At 41.1% G+C, this 21,120-nt stretch overlaps 2 protein-coding genes across 4 annotated transcripts; one reads left to right on the forward strand and one right to left on the reverse strand.

Annotated features, from left to right (window-relative positions):
* Window positions 1–3,255: 3,255 nt before the first annotated feature.
* Eaf (ELL-associated factor) lies at window positions 3,256–17,578 on the reverse strand. Of its 3 annotated transcripts, none has more exons than XM_002138155.3 (8): window positions 17,488–17,578; window positions 15,731–16,613; window positions 15,565–15,657; window positions 6,015–6,153; window positions 5,697–5,917; window positions 5,543–5,630; window positions 4,939–5,485; window positions 3,256–4,872 (listed from the first exon to the last, which is right to left on the reverse strand). In XM_002138155.3, exons 2-8 carry the CDS (start codon window positions 15,855–15,857, stop codon window positions 4,441–4,443), a joined length of 1,647 nt encoding a protein of 548 aa, XP_002138191.3. In that variant the 5' UTR covers window positions 15,858–16,613; window positions 17,488–17,578; the 3' UTR covers window positions 3,256–4,440. The 3 variants fall into 3 exon arrangements, with proteins under 3 accessions (XP_002138191.3, XP_015039120.2, XP_015039121.2); XM_015183634.2 differs by having other exon boundaries at window positions 17,300–17,560; XM_015183635.2 differs by having other exon boundaries at window positions 17,280–17,560.
* On the forward strand, window positions 9,880–10,684 carry LOC26532518 (uncharacterized). The gene is made up of 2 exons (XM_015183636.2): window positions 9,880–10,006; window positions 10,075–10,684. The coding sequence occupies exons 1-2, from the start codon at window positions 9,937–9,939 to the stop codon at window positions 10,647–10,649; spliced, it is 645 nt and encodes a 214-aa protein (XP_015039122.2). The 5' UTR covers window positions 9,880–9,936; the 3' UTR covers window positions 10,650–10,684.
* Window positions 17,579–21,120: the final 3,542 nt, after the last annotated feature.

The raw sequence follows: 21,120 nt of genomic DNA on the forward strand, positions 1-21,120 counted from the left end.
CTGCATGCCGCAATGGTACGCTGTAAGCTGTGCTGGATGAGCTGTGAGTCCACCTGCTACAGTTGGGTCAGCTGTTGGGCCACGGCTGCTGCTGTGGCGCGAAGTACTGAATGGGATAGTACGACATTGTTTGAAGAGCAGAACAGAACAGAAAAACTGACTCCGAATCCGGAAAAAATGGTTGGTTTCTTCTTTACATTGTATGTATTTTTACATATTTTTCGCTGCACTGCTGAATGCAATACAATTCCAATATGGAAAAAATTGAATTTGAGCGCAAAACAGCTTCCGTAACAAACAAATTCCTTTCATTAAATCCTCAACCAATAAGTATCAATAAGTTCATTGTCCATTACTTTTTTTCGGTTGATTTGTCGTTGTTTGGATTTGTTAGTTCGTCAAATATACCTTGTATATTTCCGCCGGTTTCTCCACCGAAATCATCCTTCAAAAAATGCATAAAATGTAAATATTTAAATTTCGAATGGTGAGGCTCCGCTGCTGTTGCTCCTGAGTCGTGTTTTGGCACATGTCGCTGAGCCTTGCGATATTCGCCCTTTAAGTATTAAAATTTCTTTTTTCACAGCTCCGCTAAATATGAGATATTTTAGATATTTGTCCCCTGGAATTTCGATGAGAGCACTTGCATTTAGCTTTCGAATAGCACTTTCCAATTCCAATTTGGGAAGAATTAAATTCGACTCCCATGATCCCACCAGACTGTACAGAGTACGACTTCCCATCACTGCCGATTAAAATGCTCAAATAATTCTGGCTCGGATTATTTTCATTTTAAACAATTTGTTTTCAATTGTTCGAGACGTTGCCGATTCTAACTCTAAATTTATGTTTATTGAGGTGGGGTAAATTTAGTCAGAGAGAAGGAGAAATATTTGCTGCATCAAGATTTCAACAGGCCATCATTGGAAATGAATTGGACATTCCTTCAGAAGAAGTAGAGAGCTCGCCTTGTCATGATGGAGAATGATTCGTGTTCGGCAGCTGGTTTTGCGAATTTCTCCGAAGACCTCCGGCAAAAAAATGGCCGTTTACCACTCAGAATTGACAGTCCTACGTTGCTCTAGCAGAACAATGGCCACATGACCCATTCTCCCGAAGAAACAGGCGACCATTTGCTTCAAAGTGCTTCGTGCTCGAACAACTTCTGTTGGATTTGGCTCTTCTTGGAACACCCACACGGTCGATTGCTGTTTAGTTTCCGGGTCATACGCATATATCCATGATTCATCACCTATCACGATTTTATAAACGACTTTTGAAGCACCACGGTCGAACTTTTTAAGGATTTCCAAAAAAAAATTGTACATAAAAACGTTGTATGTACATATGTGCTAAAAAATTACAGAGTTTATTGTGGCGTTGTCAGATTTTACGTATTAGCATTAGTATTGCCAAATATAAATAGCAAACCTCGTATACATATAGATAAATGAATATACAAAATACAAAATTCCCCAATTTATCTGAGAGCGCCTTCCAGGTATTTTCCAAAATTACACGATCCTAATAATTGGTATCCCGCTTAAAACCCACCGGTGCAGTGTTTGAATTTTCAGGGCTTATAAATAAGCTATTGGCTCATTACCTATCCCGTCTGATCCCACTAGTAAACAGACGTCCCGGACCACCGGGACCATCACAGGTACCAGGCCTGTGGTGGCAAAACCACTGGTGGGTGTTCCACCAAAGTGACTAGCCCCAGATCTGACAGCTTTTATGCTTTAGCTGTTGCTTTTTATGCTTTTATATAAGCAAAATACATTTTGTCAGCTTAAATGTGGATACATTCAACATCACTTATGCCAGGGAGATAGCCTCCTTTAAAATAAACTTCTCCCCGACTGAATTTGTTACCATTTGCTCTGTCCAGAGCAGGTGGTGGTGAAGGAAATCAAGGCTAAGAAAAAGGATATGCCCCGTATAACTCTTACAAGTCATCCCAATCCGACTCATTAGGGATTTTGATAGGCCCGCTCTATACTTGTGCAATGATGTTATAAAAGGCACATACATTTTTATACCCGATACTCAAAATGGGTATAGGGGTATATTAGATTTGTGGAGAAAACGGATATGTGTATCGTGCAGAAGGAAGGTCGTTTCCGACCCCATAAATTATGTATATATATTCTTGATACGCATAAATAGCCGAGTCGATTGAGCCCTGTCTGTCTGTCCGACTGCCCGTCCCTATGAGCGCTCAGTGCTCAGAGACTATAAGAGCAACGACATTTTGTATCCAGACTTCTGTGATATGTCACTGTTGCAAGTGTATTTCAAAATTTTACCCCACCCCTTTCCGACCCCACAAGGGACGAAAATCTGTGGCATCCACAATATTAAAGATACGAGAAAACTAAAAACGCACAATCATAAAGAATGACCATATCTACCAGATGGCCGAAAATCTGGATCTGATCGGATTATTTTTATAGACAAAAGGAACAAATCAATTTGCAGTGGCAACGCAGCGCCCTACACGATCCGACTGATATTCTATCTCTCTCGCTCGCACACACCCTTTGTCGTTTAAGGTCAGCGCCCTCTGGCGGAGGGAAGCCATATGTAGAGTTTACAATTACAATTTGAACAAGTAATTGCTACGAGTATACATACATATGTTGGATCCGATCCGACCCGCAAACATGTCCCAAACTTCCTCCCTCTAATAAGTAGAACCACACGACCAAATCGGTCATAATTTATTTTGCTTGTTGAGTGTTTAATTGTCGTTATTAAAACTAATTCAACTGAGAGTATTTAGGTATGTATGTTTGTTGTATATAAAGTCGTGTACATGCATGTGTGTATATAATATATGTATATATGTATATATATATTTGCTTACCAATTAGACTAAGATACTCTCATTGTTTCATTGTGATCGTAGGCATTTGTGGATTCTATAATTAGTTCTAGTTTCTTTGCATATGTATATTGTGCTTATGATTATCTGAATCATTTTGTCATTATTTAGTTGTATTTGTAGTTATTGGTGATTTGCTTCTGCAGTCTGCCAACGAGAGAGGGAGTTCTACTACTATTCAAGGCCTGATTACTATCATATATAGCATGTACAAAAAATAATTCCTATCATCTCATATCGCTATTTCTCTATCTCCTCCTCTCTGGCGTTTCCTCTTCTATTGGTCGTTTTTCCTGATGGATGGTACTTTATAAATACAATTTATTATTGTGTTGGCAAATGAAATAGTGTTAATATTAGTAAGTGTGTGTCTGGACTTTGGGGCACGGAACGGCACTGCATGGCACGCACGCTCACCCAATTGGAAGGAGTTGTATTTTGAGTAAGTAAAGTATTAGTGCACCACAATAATGCTCATAGTCCATCGATAGTTTTGGTATCAGGGTGTGGAAGGAGCCAACAAAAAAAGCGGTTCACGCGGGGCGTCTTTTTTGTTTCACATTTATTTCTTTTCTCATTGCTTTAAACTATTGCAAGCAAATAACAAAATCATAATAATAGCTATTAAAAATTAATTAAAGAACTACAAATAAATTCAAATAAAACATGAGCTAAAAACACATATGTCTTCATACCGCGCGAATAGTTAACTAATAAAGATAAGAGGGCAATAGCAAACAAGTCAATTGAAATTTATCCACGAACATATAGGGATTATCGCTTCCATAACAATGCCCAGATTAATGGAGAATTACATAATTAAATACATATGACTAAAAAATGAGCCAAACAAAAGGTATTTCAAATAAGGGCCTCCATTTCCATTTCCAAATCTAATCAGCATGAAATTTTGTTTCACTTTTGGTATCCGAATGATTTAAGGCTTAGATTAAAATGCGTAATTAATGGCAAAAATCCGCTGTGGTCATGTTCTGTTCTATTTTTGCAGTATGTATGTTTGTCGGTAACTTAACAATTAAGATTAAGCTTTGCAGCATTTGCATTAGAAACTAAATAATTCTTGTAGTTTCCCTTCGTTTCTTGTTGTAATTGTGTTGTAATTCTTGTTGGTGTACGAGTATATATATAACTATATGAGCTCTTCTTTAGGACTCCACTCCCAACCAATTTCACATAACCTTTGTATTAGATTTCGTATTTAAAATTAATGTACATACATTGAAATATGTATTGGCAAAGTAGTGTTTGCGTTGTGTTGTATTGTGTTCGTATTGAATGTTTTTCCGCACATTTGGAAGTTCTAAGTATAGTGTTAAAAATTAATTAATATATGTATGCTCGTGTATATCGTGGTATATAGAACTAAGAATTTATTTATAAAAAATTTCACTAGCAATTAAATTCTCTCCTCAATAATTACAACTTAATTACACGCATATAGACAGAATATCAATTGATGTTGTTTTTCTTTTTGTTTTTGTTTTGTTTTTTGTTAGTCAAAAAAGGCAAATTATATGGAAAGTTAAATGCAGCTAATCGTCATCGTCGGACGAATTGGAGGACAACTGCAGATCGTTTTGCAGCAAGTCATTTGGAAAGCCATTGGACGCATACACGCCGGACATTTGTTGCTGCTGCGGTTGCGGCTGCGGCTGCGGCTGCTGATGGTTATGATGGTTGTTGTAGGATGGTGATATGGAACCCAAGCCCAGGTTGGGCAGCTGATTCATGTGCTGTTGGGACTGTTGCTGTTGATGGCGTTGATGGTGTGGGGCTGGCTGTTGGATCTGCTGATGCTGCAGCTGCAGTTGTTGATGCTGCAGCTGCTGCTGCTGCTGTTGCTCTTGCTGCTCTTTCATAGAACGATCATCCTCGGTGCTGTCATCGGAGTCGCTCCCGCTATCACTGTCGCTGGAATCCGACTCGGAACTGGAGCTAGAGGCACTTAGAGCACCGCCAATTTGCTACGAATGAATAAACACATAAACAAATTGATATATATTCTCAAACTGATTGATCCCAGAACCAACCTGTTCGAGAACGGCAGCCGCTTGCGCAACAGACTGTGAGGCCAGATCATGTTCTCTGGATGAGTCCAAGTCCATGGGCATATTATTGCTATGCCCGTAAGACGTGGGGCGTTGCTGTTGCAACTGCTGTGGAGAGTGCCGCTGTTGCTGCTGCTGTGGGGAGTGCCGCTGATGCTGCTGCTGATGCGGCTGTTGGTGCGGAGAGTGCCGTTGTTGCTGGGGATGTGGTTGTGCGTAGTTACTGGCGCCATTATAGGCCCGCCCGTAGTTCGGCTGCTGTTGCTGTTGGTAGTGTGGCTGTTGTTGCACGGGTGGACTGGAACGTTGATGAATCTGCTGACGCTTGCCATGAGCCTGCCGCTGTTTCCCCATGTGCGACGAAGACGAGGATCCATATAGGTCGGGCTGGCCTGACGACGAGCCTGTCGAGGAACCGGAGATATTCGCCTGACCGCCATTGTGCAAAGCGGCCCTCAATCCAAAGTCGTCATCGTCCGTTATCATGGGAATGCTGGGCAACGTTTGTTGGGCATTGTTTGCATCCCAACTGAAAGATCCAGAGCATTAGATGGCTTCGGAAAGATGCCCAAGGAGGAGAACTTACGCTGGCGCGGACTGCGGACTCCGATGGGTGACCACTGGTCGCGAAGGGGAGCTCTGCTGCATGGGCGAATTGCGCGGCTTGAAGTCAACTGGAAGGCAATGAATGCAAATGAGTGTTTCCAATCGGACCGCTTACAATCGCAATGGATACGTACTTATATTATTCCGACGACTGCCCGTTGAGACCTTTGTCTTCGATGAAACTCGCATGGTGCTGTTCTCCAGTTTGCCTCCGGGCCCGGACAAAGGCCCTTGTGCCAATTGGGCCATGGGTGGGGGCACGGATCCGTTCGTGCCTAGGACCTGTCCTTGGTGGCCCATGTTCATGGGCACACTCTGTGCCGGCAGCTGTACTGGTTTGTTGGTAACTTCGGTTCTGCAAAGTTCATATAATAATAGTATTCGGTGAAATACGATCCTGATTAGGAACCATGTACACACGAGTATGTACGATGCAGTGGCTCATCACTCACCTTGTCTTCTTCACTTGTATGTTATGATTTAGTTTCTCAATCGTGATAGCACCCGTCTCCTTGTCGTAGATCATCAAGCATTCCTTCGCATACTCTCTCTGATTACCCTTATAAACTGTATGAGGCACACCGGAACTTTCTGGAATAGAAACAAAGTGTGTCTTATAAGTTTTTGGCATTACTCAGCCTACAGTTACATACAGCACATATTATACTATAAACTGGTTAAACGCGAGTTCAGCAAAACTCACACCGAAATGTAAACGTAAATTTATGCTTTTGTTATATTTAACCGGGAATGAAGGTGAAAAGCAATACGAATTTGTTTCAAGTCTCCGACAAGCTCCCCCCCGTCCAAATCACAATATTTGTATGTCGCCCAAGGCAAATCCAAATGATAAGTACGATACCGAGCAAGCCGATCCCGAAGCCGAATAAAATGTGCCACGCCAATGCCCCAGGGAACAGTTAAGCTGAAAGAAACTCATTTTCTACTCCCAATAGAGCGATTCGATTGATAAAATTTAACAAAATAGCTGAAACGCAGCTGCAAAATAACATACGAGTATGTAGTAATAATGGGAAAACACTCGGATTTGGAAACGATCCACACTAATAATGTATGCATGCATTGCCGGACACCTTTCTTCGACTGCAGCGAACGAACTAACCGGTTCATCCAAATCAACCCAAATCCGGTTCACGTTACTGTTACCGTTACGCATCCACATCCACATCCCCATTCCTATGGTCGTTGTCATTACAATAAATATATGTAAGAATTGTTATTTGCTCATTCATTTAAATCAATTACCGGCCCCGCATATGAATATTCCGTAACAAATATTTATTTATTTTCGCACGCTTTCCTTAACATTTGAAAAGCGGAACGAAACGCTTTACCTGTGCGTGTTATGTAAAACGCTTGACTAGTCTACTTGAAAAAGGGATATGATATCCGGGATGCTAGCGAAATTTGAACACACAACTGAGACCGCATAGGAAGCCCCCACTGGATAATCCAAGACACAATTCCTACAGACCGTTCGTTCGAGCAATAAGTATTGCTCACGAGATCTTGGGAGTGGGCTCCCACCGTACATTTACCAGGCAATGGGGTTGGATCATAAAAATGAGTGCAAGAGATACTTAGAGAATGGGGATTGGAAGAAGTGCAGCCAGAAGGATTTTGGATGCGATGGAGACGGGTATTCCACAAAAAATGTTAAGTATTCTACTCAGAGCTTTTGTTGGAATACGTATCTATCTACTAGGACTGTTCTCCCAGAGATATAACCCAAAGAGTCCGGCTCTTTGCTAATGCCATTCCCGCCCTGTGTGGTGCTCGGAACTGGTGCTAGTAAATAATATCAGATGCCGAGTTGCTCAATCAGTCAGTCATTTTGCTCAGACCATCGAAAGACAACATTCTTTTATAGAAGGCTTGGTCAATTTGTTGAATTTTCGTATATGGTAACCCTACCAAAGTTGAGGGGCATCGACCAGCTCTATACGCTTTATTTTTGGGTAGTATTACGTATTTTTAAATGATATCTGTGAAATGGTTTAGCTCTCCCCAATCCCCAATTATTTTATGAGTAAGCTAAACGAGTTCTAGGGAACTTAACCAGGACCAGAATACTCCGCCGGGAGAGGCCCGAAGTCGATTTCGAAGTCTTTTTCCGGGTTGGAAATGTTCCAAGGTTATAGTCTTATCTCGACACGGCTTTTTAAAGAATTGAACGAATTCGAAATAAAATCCTTTAGCCATGGATGAGCCTGACTAATCGAAAACAATATAAAAGTGACCGAAATTAAAAAAAAAAAGACATACTTTCCAAGACGATGCGAATGCTACTAGTGCTCTTTCTGGGTGAGTTGGACATCAGCTCCCAAATGGATGACTACTAAATACCTCTACACCTATAGCGTTGCTTGGCACGTCAAATGTCTACGGAAATGATGATTGCAATGAAGAATGCAAGCTGTTGCGATACCAAAGGGCGCTGGAAAATGGCCTGGCCGTGTATTCGGTCCAACATAATTACCAATTACCTGTTAGTCCGAAGATCAACAGCCGCACATTTAGCGCCAATTCTGTACAGAAAATTTCAAACCTAGTATGCGGATTTGCAACACTTTTAAATCCAAATTGGAATTGTAATGATAAGGATGAAACACAGGAAGAGGAGGAAGCCAGTCGGCCATCGATTAGGTGGCCAGAATATCACCCATCGCCGACCTTGCCACCTTATCGACCACCATACCTGCCCCCGAATGAGTTGCTACCAGCTTGTACTGGAGACCACCCAAGTGGACCGTGTGGGTCGGAAATTCCTGAAAAAAAAATTGTTATCACTATCGACAAGTCTGAGCTGTTAACCATGGCCAAGGAATTGCTTCAGGCCTTAAAAAGAAAAGGATCGTCCGATAGGGATAGTGCAAAATACACCCGGTTACAGGGCCAGCTCGAAGCCGTGATTCCTCAGGCAGTCAACGATGGAGTCCAAGAGTCCAGAATTGACCCCGACGACTTGGTCGAAAGACTCAACGCTCATTGCGGCCCACTTGGGTGTATATCCAAGTGCGAAGTGGACGGGAAGTGCATTCTCGTAAAACGAATCGGTGGTGACTATTACGGCCAATAAACGTAGCACGAATCGATTTAGAACTCGCTCTAACCAGCTCATGCTGGTATGTCGTATGCGATGGATATCGGTAGTCCTTTAGCGATCAAAGATTAAAGGAGAATCCCTGAAAAATATTCTGTTTCACTGGTTAGAAGTTTTCACTCTTATCGCGATACGGCTCCGAGGCAAAGCCTGTTGGGCATGGATGTTATACGAGTACAAATGCTATCCAAATATCTTTCAAGACGAGGCGGATGGCTACCTGTACACTTTCTGGTTGAGCTGGAAATATCCCACCCAAATCCCAAATACCGTGGGGATGATCAAAACACGCCACACATCTTTAAACTGTGGCTTGTGGCAACGATTGTAAGTTACTGGAATTGGATCTGCAAAATGCCCAAGCCGTGTCAACCCACATTTCCTGGTGGTCAGAGTGAAGCCACAGGCAGACGTAGAATATAGCGTAGAATTCCTAAATTCCGCTGGGAAAAATCAACAATTTATACAGTTTAGAGGCCGAAAGACTGCAGACTGCGTGCAGGCGACATGCTCCAGCAACAATAAGTCTACACTACACTCTCAAGGTACATCAGCTGAGGCTAGTGCGGGAAATAAACGTAATAAAAGTATGGTGTGAATAATGAGCATTGTACAATACAGTACAAGTAAAGTACAGTACAAGCAAATGAAATACAAGCTGTTCTTGTCTGCAGTACACCTTGATCAGATGTATCGCTGTCGCATTCACACCACGCCCACACCAGACAAAGTCGGAGAGATAGCGGTAGCAAGAAGTTCAGAATGCGTGCGAAAGAGCAGTAGAGCATACAGTAGTGCCCTTGCGCGATCACACATGTGACAGAATACGAGTGCCGCCAGACGAAGGGGCGATTACTCTCTCTCTCTCTTCCCCACACTCTGGATAAGCCAGTAAATCCGCATACACGCAAACTCCACGATGTGCGAGAAGAAATGCTTCCGCTTGCGAAAACGAGACACAGAAATGTAAATAAATAAATGATTCAGAGAAAGAATGGAGATGTGATGGATGGGGAGAGCAGGAGGAGAATCCAATGCCAGTTCGCTTTCTTTCTTTCTTTTGCTAATTGAAAAGAACTAGAGGAGAACGCAAAGGTTGAATAAGAATAGCTTCAAACAGACCACCAAGAATGGCTATGTGCATTGACGCGACTGTGGATAATACCCTTAGCTTCGAGCATGAAATCAAAGACTAGTAACAGTTCCAGAATTTGATCCTTATAATCGGTGTTGTTCCGGTCCGACAATCGATGCATGATGCTTCGAGCATAGTTAAAGATCAAAGGTGTCTAAGTATGCGGCATTTTCTGATGTTCGCTGGTGAGTTTTTTGCTATTCAGTGAATTGTAAGCGAGCGGCTTGATAATTAAAATCGTTGTTTTCCAAAGCCCTATTTTATGGGTTGGAACTGCAGTGTGTGGCCTTTTCTTTCTCTAATCTGCACTCCCTGTTCGACAAATTGATTGAAAAAGGAACCCAGGTACTTCAATCGATTACCAACACCACGTCAGGGACGAAGAGCGAAATCGTAGTGATGGATATTTTAATTCAGCTGTGCCAAAAAGAACTGGCGAATAGAAAAATAGAAGCTGGTCAGAACACAAACAGTAACAATAACAACAACATAAACAACATAGAGAACATTATTCAAAGCCCAACAGTCCAACAGCCGCCCATTACCATTATCATAAGGAACGGTAATACCGATTCTCGGCTTAAGCCGCTGCCCCCCCACAAGAGAAGAGGGAAAATGCATATTTTAAGGAGAAAATATAGATGGCAGAGAGAATACCGGATTGTTATCGAGAACGAGAACTCTTCCGAGCCACGACGTCGGGCTAATTACCAAAGCAAGCGTCTATTGGGACGCACGGAGAATGATAACGACAAGGTTCATGAAACTGTAGATTCCAGTGTAGAGGACTGTGTACGTACCAAGCTCGACGAACTGGAAAACAACTGATCTCTAGGACAATAAATTTTCAATTAAATCAAAAATATTGTTTAAATATAGTCACATTTATTATTATTTACTGCTAGGCAAGATAATGATCGTATAGTCACTGAGACATCTTCAGTCATTCACAATTTGATTCACAAGTTTATTTCATTAATAGGGAGGATATGTAGAAACTGAGTAGCAGGTAGTACTAGAAATATGTTCATTTTATTTGAGCCGGTGGTCATGGGGATGTGATTAGAGCCCTGCATGAATCCACAGTATTCATAAAATCATAGCTATAGGAAGGAATAGTTTTTATGTATATTGTATGCATTTACAACATTATTGCACACACGGAAATAAGTATAGTGGATGCGCAAGTCCCGTTGTTGCCCGTTCATGCAGGGCTTTAGTTTCGATCTACCTAAGTTCAGCCATATCCAAATAGATTACTTTGTTCGATGCGTAAAAGTAGGTCGAATCCGAAGTTACCACAGGGGAGGGATGATGAATGCGATGGAGACGAGACCGGGTAACCTTGGGTGTCTAAAGCGGATTCCCCGATTAAAACTCCCTTTCAGTGGTCAGAAATGGTTTACATTCCAGGCAGAAAACAACTCCATCGCCAACTGGCCACAGGCCCCTAATTAAAGATGCAAACATGAATATTATAAAATGTGCTTGACAAGCCGTCATCTCTATATAAGTGGCTGTACTGAACCGTAATCAATATATTATCCAAGACAAGACAAGGATACAGCTAGTGCTCTTCTGGGTGAGTTTGTGAGCTGTGCATCCCTGGATACCATATGGATTGCTAATAAAGATCCATATCCTTGAGGCGTTGCTCTTCACGTCAAATATCGACGGACATGATAATTGCAATGATGATTTTAAGCTATTGCAATACCAGGAGGCTTTGGAAAATGCCCTATACGTCTATCAAGCTCAGAGAAACTGCGTCCACCACCAAGTTGGCCAACACCGACGTGGCCTACAAAAACTTGGTCACCAACAAATTGTCCTACAACAAATTGGCCAACAACTTCACCATTAACTTGGCCCAGATACCATAATGGCTTAAAAAACTTGCCTACCACCGATGCCTTCAGCAATTTAGACTCCCATTTGGTCAATGGCTCCAATAACAATAAGGATGCCCAAAATCGGAAAGGAAGAGCTACCTAACCCTGCTATGCGCGTTGCTTAACACCTTAAAAAGAAAGCCTCGTTGGCAAAACTCAGGAAGACACAGAGCTAGAGACCCAGCTCGATACTATCGTCCCGTCCCAATCGATCATACAGCATACAATAGTGTCGTTGGACGATCACACATTTGACCGAATGAGCTGTTAGACGGGGGTGTTCTCTCTTCTCTTTCCTCTCTCTGGTTAAACCAGCGATGCGATAATGGTGTTCGAAAATCAGGTCTTCAAAGAGACTCCCTACACTTGGCGTGTTTTCTTCATTCTGGACATTAATCAATCCGATCACAACGATTTTTGGTAATCTGGTAGATAGCATCATCTTTAGTGTACGGCGTTATCCCGTATCTTTGTGGGATCAACCACATTAACAAACACAGACATATGTCTTAATACACATATGTATGCATTCTTTCACTTCACCAATTAGCAAATACATCCCTTTTTAGCAGCTCGCTTTTTTTTGGCTACTGATCGAGGCCCAGGATTTTTAAAATGGTGAATTGATTTGTTGGTTAATGCGGGGAGAGAAGATCTCTCCGCGATCTCTCTCAATTTTGCTCTTATTTGTCATGAGACACAGCAATAAAAAAAGCCAATGATATTTTATGCATTTTGTACTTCTCCAGCGGGGGTTCTCAAAAAAAAGTACTTACATACTAAATTGTTTGATTTCATATTCATATAATTAAAACAATAAGTAATGTTTTTCCAACTCTACATTTATACCGTTTTAATTGAATCTCAAATGAATTTATTTTTTGCGATTTTAGGAGAATAGCCTCAAAAATCGAACATCTAACTGTGTTTTTTTTTTGACAACTTGTTACTTTTATTATTCCACCTTGTCACTGCTGTACTTGGATATGTACTTGCCGACGCTTATCTAATACCAATTGTCATGCTGCTCCCCAGTTAAAATTCTAAAGTTACGAGTCAAATTTCAGCAATCCGAGGCACATTTCCCATGCAACGACGACTACAATGAGGCTGTCGTTGCTATTTATCGGTAAGTGGCTAGAATCTATCGGTGATAGACCTATTATGATCCTTTTCCTTTCGCTTGAGCAGCTGCACTCTGCCTTCAGCTACCCAAAGATACTTTTGCAATAATATCGAAAATGACGGAAGTATTTTCGAATTTCTTAAATGAAACCGGTGCGAAGCTAAAGAAGGGCAGTTCCTCTCTGTACAACATTGGCACACTTATTGAGATTTATGCGGACGGTAAGCTGATAGAGCCAATCAATCTCAATTTAAGCGAGATAGAGCCGAAGAATTAGCTATTTTCAACAATTTATTTGGTAAATAAATCTGTATCATTCAGTATTGAGTGCCATTGGCTAGTTTGACTCACATACATATGGTTTTTAATGGTTTTAATATCTATTTTCATGCCAATCCCATTAGAGCGGAATGGGTAGATTCGTGACAGCCATACAGCATGATGGCTGTGAATCTGCAAGCGAGGAAATATACTGATATGGATATGCCAAAATCTCTAGCTCAGCTTGTCCCAATGTAGAGTCAGCAACAAGGATTGCCCAAATGTAAGCTTCGTTGACCTTGATATTTGTGGAAAATTGTTTTATATAAGCAGATCGGCTCTTTAGTTAAAACGCAAAACGATTCGTTATAGAACAGTCCGCGTCAAATCAGAACTTGATCGGAAATCCTCTCCGACTGTATGCCGTCCAACAACATAACATATGGGAGCATGAAGCATTGCGAGAGAATACTTTACGGTATAATATGACCAACGACTAATGATCTGCGTTGACCAAACTGACTGGATTACAAATAGTGTCTCTAGGTGTCGTGGCGGCTACGCTTTTTCACAATGCAATAGCCACTAGCTGGCCTCATGTCCTGCAGCTTAAGAATCTTTTACACAATACCCTGACAATATATGAAAACAAACAAGTCGGTCCACCAACGAATTCAGAGCTGAGAAAATCTGTGAAAATCTTATCGAAAGCTGAGCAGAGTCCCCAAAAGGTGGCACTGTTACAAGTCCTTGGGTAGCTCCTAAGTCTCTGTGTTCAAGGGGTCAGTCCTGGAGGACCCGGAATTGGTGCTCCGGGCGGACAAAACTATCCCTTTACACTGCCGTCCGGAACCAATTGCCCAGCACCAGCAGTAGTCTACTGTGAGGGAGGTGTCTACTGTCCTCCAGGTAGGTCCCAAAGAGACTAATCCTCTTGATTATTTTTTTATTTATTGATTATTTTTTTTTAATACAAAAAGGGTACAAAAGGCCGTCTCCAAAATGGAAAGATTGACGTAAATGAAAGAAAGTCCCATATGGAAGGAAGAGTTCTATGTATATTAATACCTGGCGAATGCGCTGTGGGATCGATTTTCACAGATGCCGCGCTCTAAATTTACTACAATTTGTATTATGGTAAGAGAAAGCTTTCAATATTGGTATTGTTTTATTATGCCATGATATCAATTTTTTCGACGAGAACAGCACATCGGCTGTGGCGAATGATCTCTGTCCTTGTCACTTATGGGAAATTTGTGCACCGAATCAATGTTATTTGATGCCAAACTATAAACTAGTTCACCCGGGAACAGCAGGAGAACGGGAAATTGAACAGTTACAGCAGCGCTTTAATGGAATGCTTCGAGAGCCAACCCACACTTGACCAAATGGCAGCGGTACGAGTACATCGTATAGTCGTTGCCGCCGAAACTCTTTTGGCGACTCGTCGCCCCGCAATCAACGAAGCGTTACCAAGCCAAGTCTCGGCCGCAATGAGTGTACCACCACCAACAACAACAGCAGACGATCGACCGTCGACAACCTAGAGACACTGTCTGGCCACAAAGAGCATAGCGAAATAGTACTGGTAAGGCAAAAAAATGAGAGAAAAACTTGAACGCTTGGTTGCATTTTGCCTGACTTGATGTAATTTGGTTTTCAGCCTTTTCCTCCATCTCTGGCTACCCTTTGCTGCTGGGGCTGCGGTCTTTTGTCTAAACAAAATAACAAACAGGGCAATCCATTAATTTGTATCTATGGATGTGCATAAGTGCTCCGTAAGTTGAGTGTGAGTCGCCGTGCAACTTACTCTATCGCATAATGCGGCGAAATTATGTCATCAGCCAGCCACTGAAGCCAAGCCGAACCGACGAAACGCCCCAGCCCAACCACAAGCCTGTTTAAAGTCTACGGAATCCATGCGAAGTGGTAGCGAAGTGGAAGGCCCCATTAATATTACATGTAAATTCATTGAATGTTTCAATACATGTTTGATTGATGAAAGGTGCAGCTCAATCTTACAGCCTTCTTCTCCTTAGAGTTGTTCGGGAGCGAAAGGGGTGTTATACCGTCTCATCCTCTTCCTCATTTGCGCAGTTTCGGGAGAAATCTGTGTAGGGGCCACCCAGAACCCTAATGCATGGGTTTCTATTGACCAATGTCCTTTTACTGTACTACTCTGTCTATCCTTTATATCGCTTTGGAAATAAATCGATAACTACTCAAAGATAGCTTGTCAGCGGCTCGTTCCTCCCGCTCCAATTTGAATACGACTCGTTCTTCGAATTCGAGTATTGTGTGTTCGAAGCATGCTATTAAATTATCTGAGTTTCCTTCATAATTTATTGTAATGCCAGTGCTCACATAGGGGTTATTATGTAGTTATGTAGTTGCTTTGGGTTTCAGTTCCAGGACCTTAATTAGAGGACGCTTATTTTTTCTAATGCACTCATTGATGACTCACCTGAATTTGGCACGATAACAGTAACTTGATTATTTGAGCCAACATCCACTGTTGCCATACGGCTCGTATCCACACTAGCTGGCTTGAAGTCATCTGGAATGGCGTAGAGGGAAATGTGTGTGTGAGAGAGAAGCGACTCTAATGCGCCGGGCGCATCAAATCTTACATTTGATTGTGTGAAATGCGGTGGAGGTGTTCTTCGGATTGAAGGTGGAGCCCAGCTTCAGCTCGCGCACCTCGTCCCCGATGTTGAGGCGTTCGGCCAGCGTGTTCTTTTGTTTGGTCATCATCATCGTGTGGTTGTGCTGCTGTTGTGGAGGCTGATGTGGCTGATAAGGCAGGTTTGTTGAGGTTTCTTGATTATTATTATTATTGTTGTAATTGGCACTGGTGTGGCTTGACTTTTGATAATTGTTGTTGTTGCTGTTGTATTGATATGACTTCTGTCCAACATCTGTGGCTGTAACTGTGGCTGCTGCAACCGCTCCCGCCGCCAACGCCGACGTCGGAGCAAAGCTACGCTCCTCGGCAGCGCCACCGCGTTGATAGTTGTACACGCCTTGAGTTCCAAAATTTACGTCGCCGCCTCTACTGTTGGTGTTGCTGCTGCTGCTGCTGCTCCCGGACTTGTGATGATTGCCACCGCCGTAATGTTGACTGGCAGCCGCCTTGGCTTTGAGACGCTGCAGTTTAGTACCCGTGGGTTTTGGAATCTTAGCGGCCGTATGTGTCGACGTGTATCTTTTTTTTTGAAACGATGCAAAACTTTTCCACAGAGACGCGAAAAAAGTGTTGCACGCCAAAAAAAAGAAGGCACGTTCTCAAAACAAAACCAAAAAAAAAAATAATAATAAACAAAAAAAAACAAAAGAAGTTAGAAGAGTTTAAAGGTCCTCTCCTCCTTCCTCAGGGCGGTTTATGGGTTTTTGTGATAGTATTTAACATTGGATTTTCTCGTTGTCGTTGGACTGTTATTTGGACAGTTCTCTTTTTTTATTTATTGAAGTTCAGCTACGCTTAGCACTTCGCATCATGTGATGTGGGATTATCTTTGAAGGGAAGACGGAAGAAACATTTATTATTATTTCGATGCAATATATTTTCCATATGTTTGCGAAACACCCACACACACACAGTCCACCAGATTGCAACGCTTTATAACACTGCATTTACACCTGCTGCTTTGGTATTCATATTGACACACATTTGAGAACTACGTACTTATATACTATATATTATTCACAAATTCTACCGAGCCATGTGTATTATTTTTAGCGAGCATAAAGCATTTTCAAGCCCATTCAACGCTTTCACACATACACAAACACATGCACGTGCCTCGGCGAAGAGACGGTTTCTTTATGTAAATTACAGCTGATCTCTGGCTTCTATACGAACAAAAAAAGAACTGGATTTCAGGGGGTTGAATTTGCGTGAAATTATGCCACTTTCTGCATTTTACATTCCATGTTTAGTATAAATTAGCACTCATTTTCGTTGAAAAATACAAACGCGAACGCACACGCACACTGCCACATGTAATACGTAAGCAAAAAATTATAAAAGTGAGCGGCTGCAAATGGGTCGTGGAAGAGGGGGTGGGCGGATCTGTGGCAGAGTGGCAACACAACTAAAAACAAGTTTGAAATAGCCGAAAAACAGCAACGCGAAGGTGAAATTTCCGAAAATCGAATTGAAACGTAGACGAAAAATACCGTCGTCTATATGTACGCACTGCATATGTATGTACGCCCGTGTGTGCGTAATGCTGCGTTTCCACTCCGCTCCACAACTTGGAGAAATTTCTGTCACATCTTTTTAGCTTTAACTGTATCAAAATTAGGCGAGCCCAGTCAGATGCTTGTTGTTTTCACAAAGGGGGTGGTGTTGAATTAAGAATAATTTTTAGGTCCAAAAACCAACCGCGGATGTTATTGTGGAGACGAAACAGTGTTGGCGAGTAATCGGACTTATCGACAAAATATATCAGAAATATACCGAAATAACGTCACAAATTTTAAAATCTACCGTAAAGATACTGACGATTTATCCAAGTTCCATCAATATTCCTCGTTTTTGATATTCCGTGAGATATTCTCAGCTATATAGAACCTTTAGCCATGCCCACATAATTTTATCCGATTAATGAATCAATTTTCTACTTAATTGGCTTATTCTAAATACTTGCTTCTATTGTATTTTGCGTAAAAAAAGGTTTTAGCGAAATAGGTCAGAACAAAAAAAACGAAAGAGGATAGTCGTTCAGACGCAATGTTGCTGGTATTTGAAGACTTGATGCGGGTATATCCTTTTTATACCCTATTTCGTTAATATTATATGAAGATAAAACGTAATTTATAAAGACCTTTTCTCAAATTGATATGTCTTAGACATATTCATGTATATTATTAGTATTTTCTATATGTTTTTCTCGATCCTGATACTTACGGAGCCTGGGACATTTTCTCAATTCTATAATATTCTTTTCCCTAGGATATGAAAATTAGTGTTGCCGGGAATCTTTGCTGTCAACCGGTTATTACAACAAATTCCTGGTTTTTGATCTTCCGGCGAATATTACAGCTCTTCCCAAATAATTTTATATGATTGCCGAATCAGTTTTGTTCAAGATTAATTACTTTTAAGTACTTGAATGTTTTTTGTTTTGACAAAAACACGGTTTCAACAAAAATGTTCAACAAAAAAAAACAGTGGCAGTCTTGTGACGTCAATGTTACTGGTATTTGCAGACTCATTTCTTGTCAACCAGAGTATACCCTATTTCGTTAATATTATATAATGGTACTTGTTTTCCAAGCTGCTTTCAAACTTAATTGATAAAGAACATGTCTTATATTGCATTTTTTGGCCTGTTCATTTATTTGATTAGATTCTTGTAGAATGTAGAATCATGATCCCAGTACCAGTTCTTGGTCTCTTTAAGAAAAATAATAATTGCAAAATATCGTTTAAAACAGAGACTGACTAGTTTCTGCATTAATTACAGCCGGGATGACAAAAATGTTCTCAACTTTATAGCATCCATTTTCCCCAGGGTATGTGAACATGGAATTAGCAACATGGAATGGGACTCATTTGTTGTGAACCGGGTATTGCCAAAAAAATCTCCCGTATAGATCTTTCAGCTTTGCCCACTTAATTTTATCCCATTAAAGAAAACAGAGACTACATTTTTTAGCCTGGGATAACAAATGTACAATTCTATAATATCCTTTCGCATTTATTTTTTGACCATTTTCATTGACCGAAAGCAAAAATCGCGTCGTTCCGTTTGAGCCGCTTCGTAGTTTGGCGGTCTATTTAAAAAAAAACAATGTTTATATGGATATATTATATGAGGAGTACATCAAATAAATATTTAAACTAACTTATCAGTACCAATTGTAATAGTAGTTAAAGTGACCAACATGCTGAATAGCATGATGGCAGGAAACGGCCGCGACAGAATATCCGGATGGCCAATAATTGGGCATATTCGATATCCAAGTACAGTAATTTAAGTACATAATATTAAGTATGGAATGAGTCTCATTGTGGTCAACCGTGTGAAAGAGGTCCTTACCCGATTCAAGTTCTGTTATCGATACTACGAGTGGTGCGCGCCAAATATAAATTTTTTGAATCTGAACGACAAGGATTTAAATGTTGTCAACCGAGCCATTACCGATTCAAAAAATTCATAAATTTTGATATTCCGTCCGATATTACTAGCTATCTAGATCTCTCAGCCCTGCCAGATCATTTTATCCAATTTACAAACCTATTTTCTAAGTGACTGATTTATTCTAAATACGTGCATTTATTGGACTTTTCCTAAAAAAGATTTTAGCGAAAAAGGTCAAGCAAAAAAAAACATAAGAAAGTAATCGTTCCTATTGCTCAATTTATATATTCCCAGCCCTGGTCACATAGTTTTGTCCTTTTGATGAATACATTTTATACAAGATTAACTTTTAAGTACTCCTATTTATATTATTTTGACTAAAATAAGGTTTAAATAAAAAATATCAACAAAAAAACAGTCGCAATGTGGTCATGTCAATGTTGAAGACTTGTTGCTGTCAACCATAGTATGGCCGTCCATAAGGGGACGATAAAGTAAATAATTTCGTTCTGATAGCCTTAAAAGAGAGACATTAAAAGTTTCTGCCTTCATTGGAGCCTGGGCTTTGATGATTAAAATGTCCCATAGAATTTCTTGATTTAGCCATGCCGTTTATTTTGTGCCGTGACTGTGCTGAGAGCGGCGACAGTTTGAGAGACACTGGATGGTCTTTTTGGTGGCGGTACGGCCACACTTTTTTCAAATTTAAAAAAAGTGTCCAGACTGAAGGTCATTTTAAGGTCACGTGTGGAAACGAAGTTGGAAACGCGTGTGGAAACGTGGGGTTAAAGTGAAAGGTCATGTCGCATATTTTTTTTAAATGTAAAAATGTAAATGTAAAAAACAATTTATTGCCAAACCATGTTCCAGTCCCACCTGAACGATAGGTGGCCAGGGCTGAGGGCGACGCGCCATCTAGCGGGAGTCCAGGGAGGCTCGATGGTGTATGGGGACATCGGGGGGAGCTGGAGCCGTTACTGGGGATATAAGGAAGAGAATAGGATTAGTTATATGTATTAGTAAGGGAAAAAGGGATAAATAGGAGTGAAAATATTAGAAAACGTGGATTGGATTATGGAAATCGTGGAGCGTGGACGGAGTAACGTCGAGATCTGAAATTTTGTGAATAAAACAAACAGTTTGAAGTGAGTACAGAAAAAGCGGGCGGTAAAATAGGTTTTAATGCAGGAAATTTTACAAATTTCCTGGAGAGGAACACTGGAGGACCACCGTATTTGGTCGAGTGATTTGTGGAAAATATTGTTTATTGTTTATGTCCCGGGGACCCTTAACAAGAGCTCTTGGTAGGTCAGGTCTCCGTAGGGGCCCGAGTTAAATTAACTCCCGTAAGACTGGATCCACTCATCTACACATATTCCATTACGAAGTGATAACACCCAAGCTTCACCCACTTGATAGCCGTCTGTTTATGATTTTCTTTGTTGTTGTTAGGTTGTTGTTAGTATTGATGTCCCGAGAAGTAGTATGTCTCCTTTTTTGTCTACATTTGGCGGGCAAGGGGAACTACCCAGCCCTGGGGTCGACAGCTAGCCGGCATTGCCCTCTGGGAAACAAGCTAAATGTAACAACCAAAGCTTCTTAAACTCATATATGTACATTTTTGTTGAAACCTTATCAGTATGAGTGCTTTCAAGTACCCGCATTGTATTGTACTTTGACTAAACCAGGGCTTACAAATTAATGTCGATACTATCGACTGGATACGCGCCAAATAGAAATTGTTTAAAAGTGAATGAGCGACAGGGATTTAAATGCAATCCATTGGAATAAATGATGCACTAAAGTGCGATTTAAGATAGCGAAAATTAAAAAAACCTGCGTCGGCACGACGGTTTCTTTTTGTACCATGTGGAATAGATCCCGAGACGACGACAAAAACACGACATCTTTCCCCTGAACTGCTCTAAATT

Source organism: Drosophila pseudoobscura, chromosome 3, assembly GCF_009870125.1.
Source record: "Drosophila pseudoobscura strain MV-25-SWS-2005 chromosome 3, UCI_Dpse_MV25, whole genome shotgun sequence".
Taxonomy (NCBI): domain Eukaryota; kingdom Metazoa; phylum Arthropoda; class Insecta; order Diptera; family Drosophilidae; genus Drosophila; species Drosophila pseudoobscura.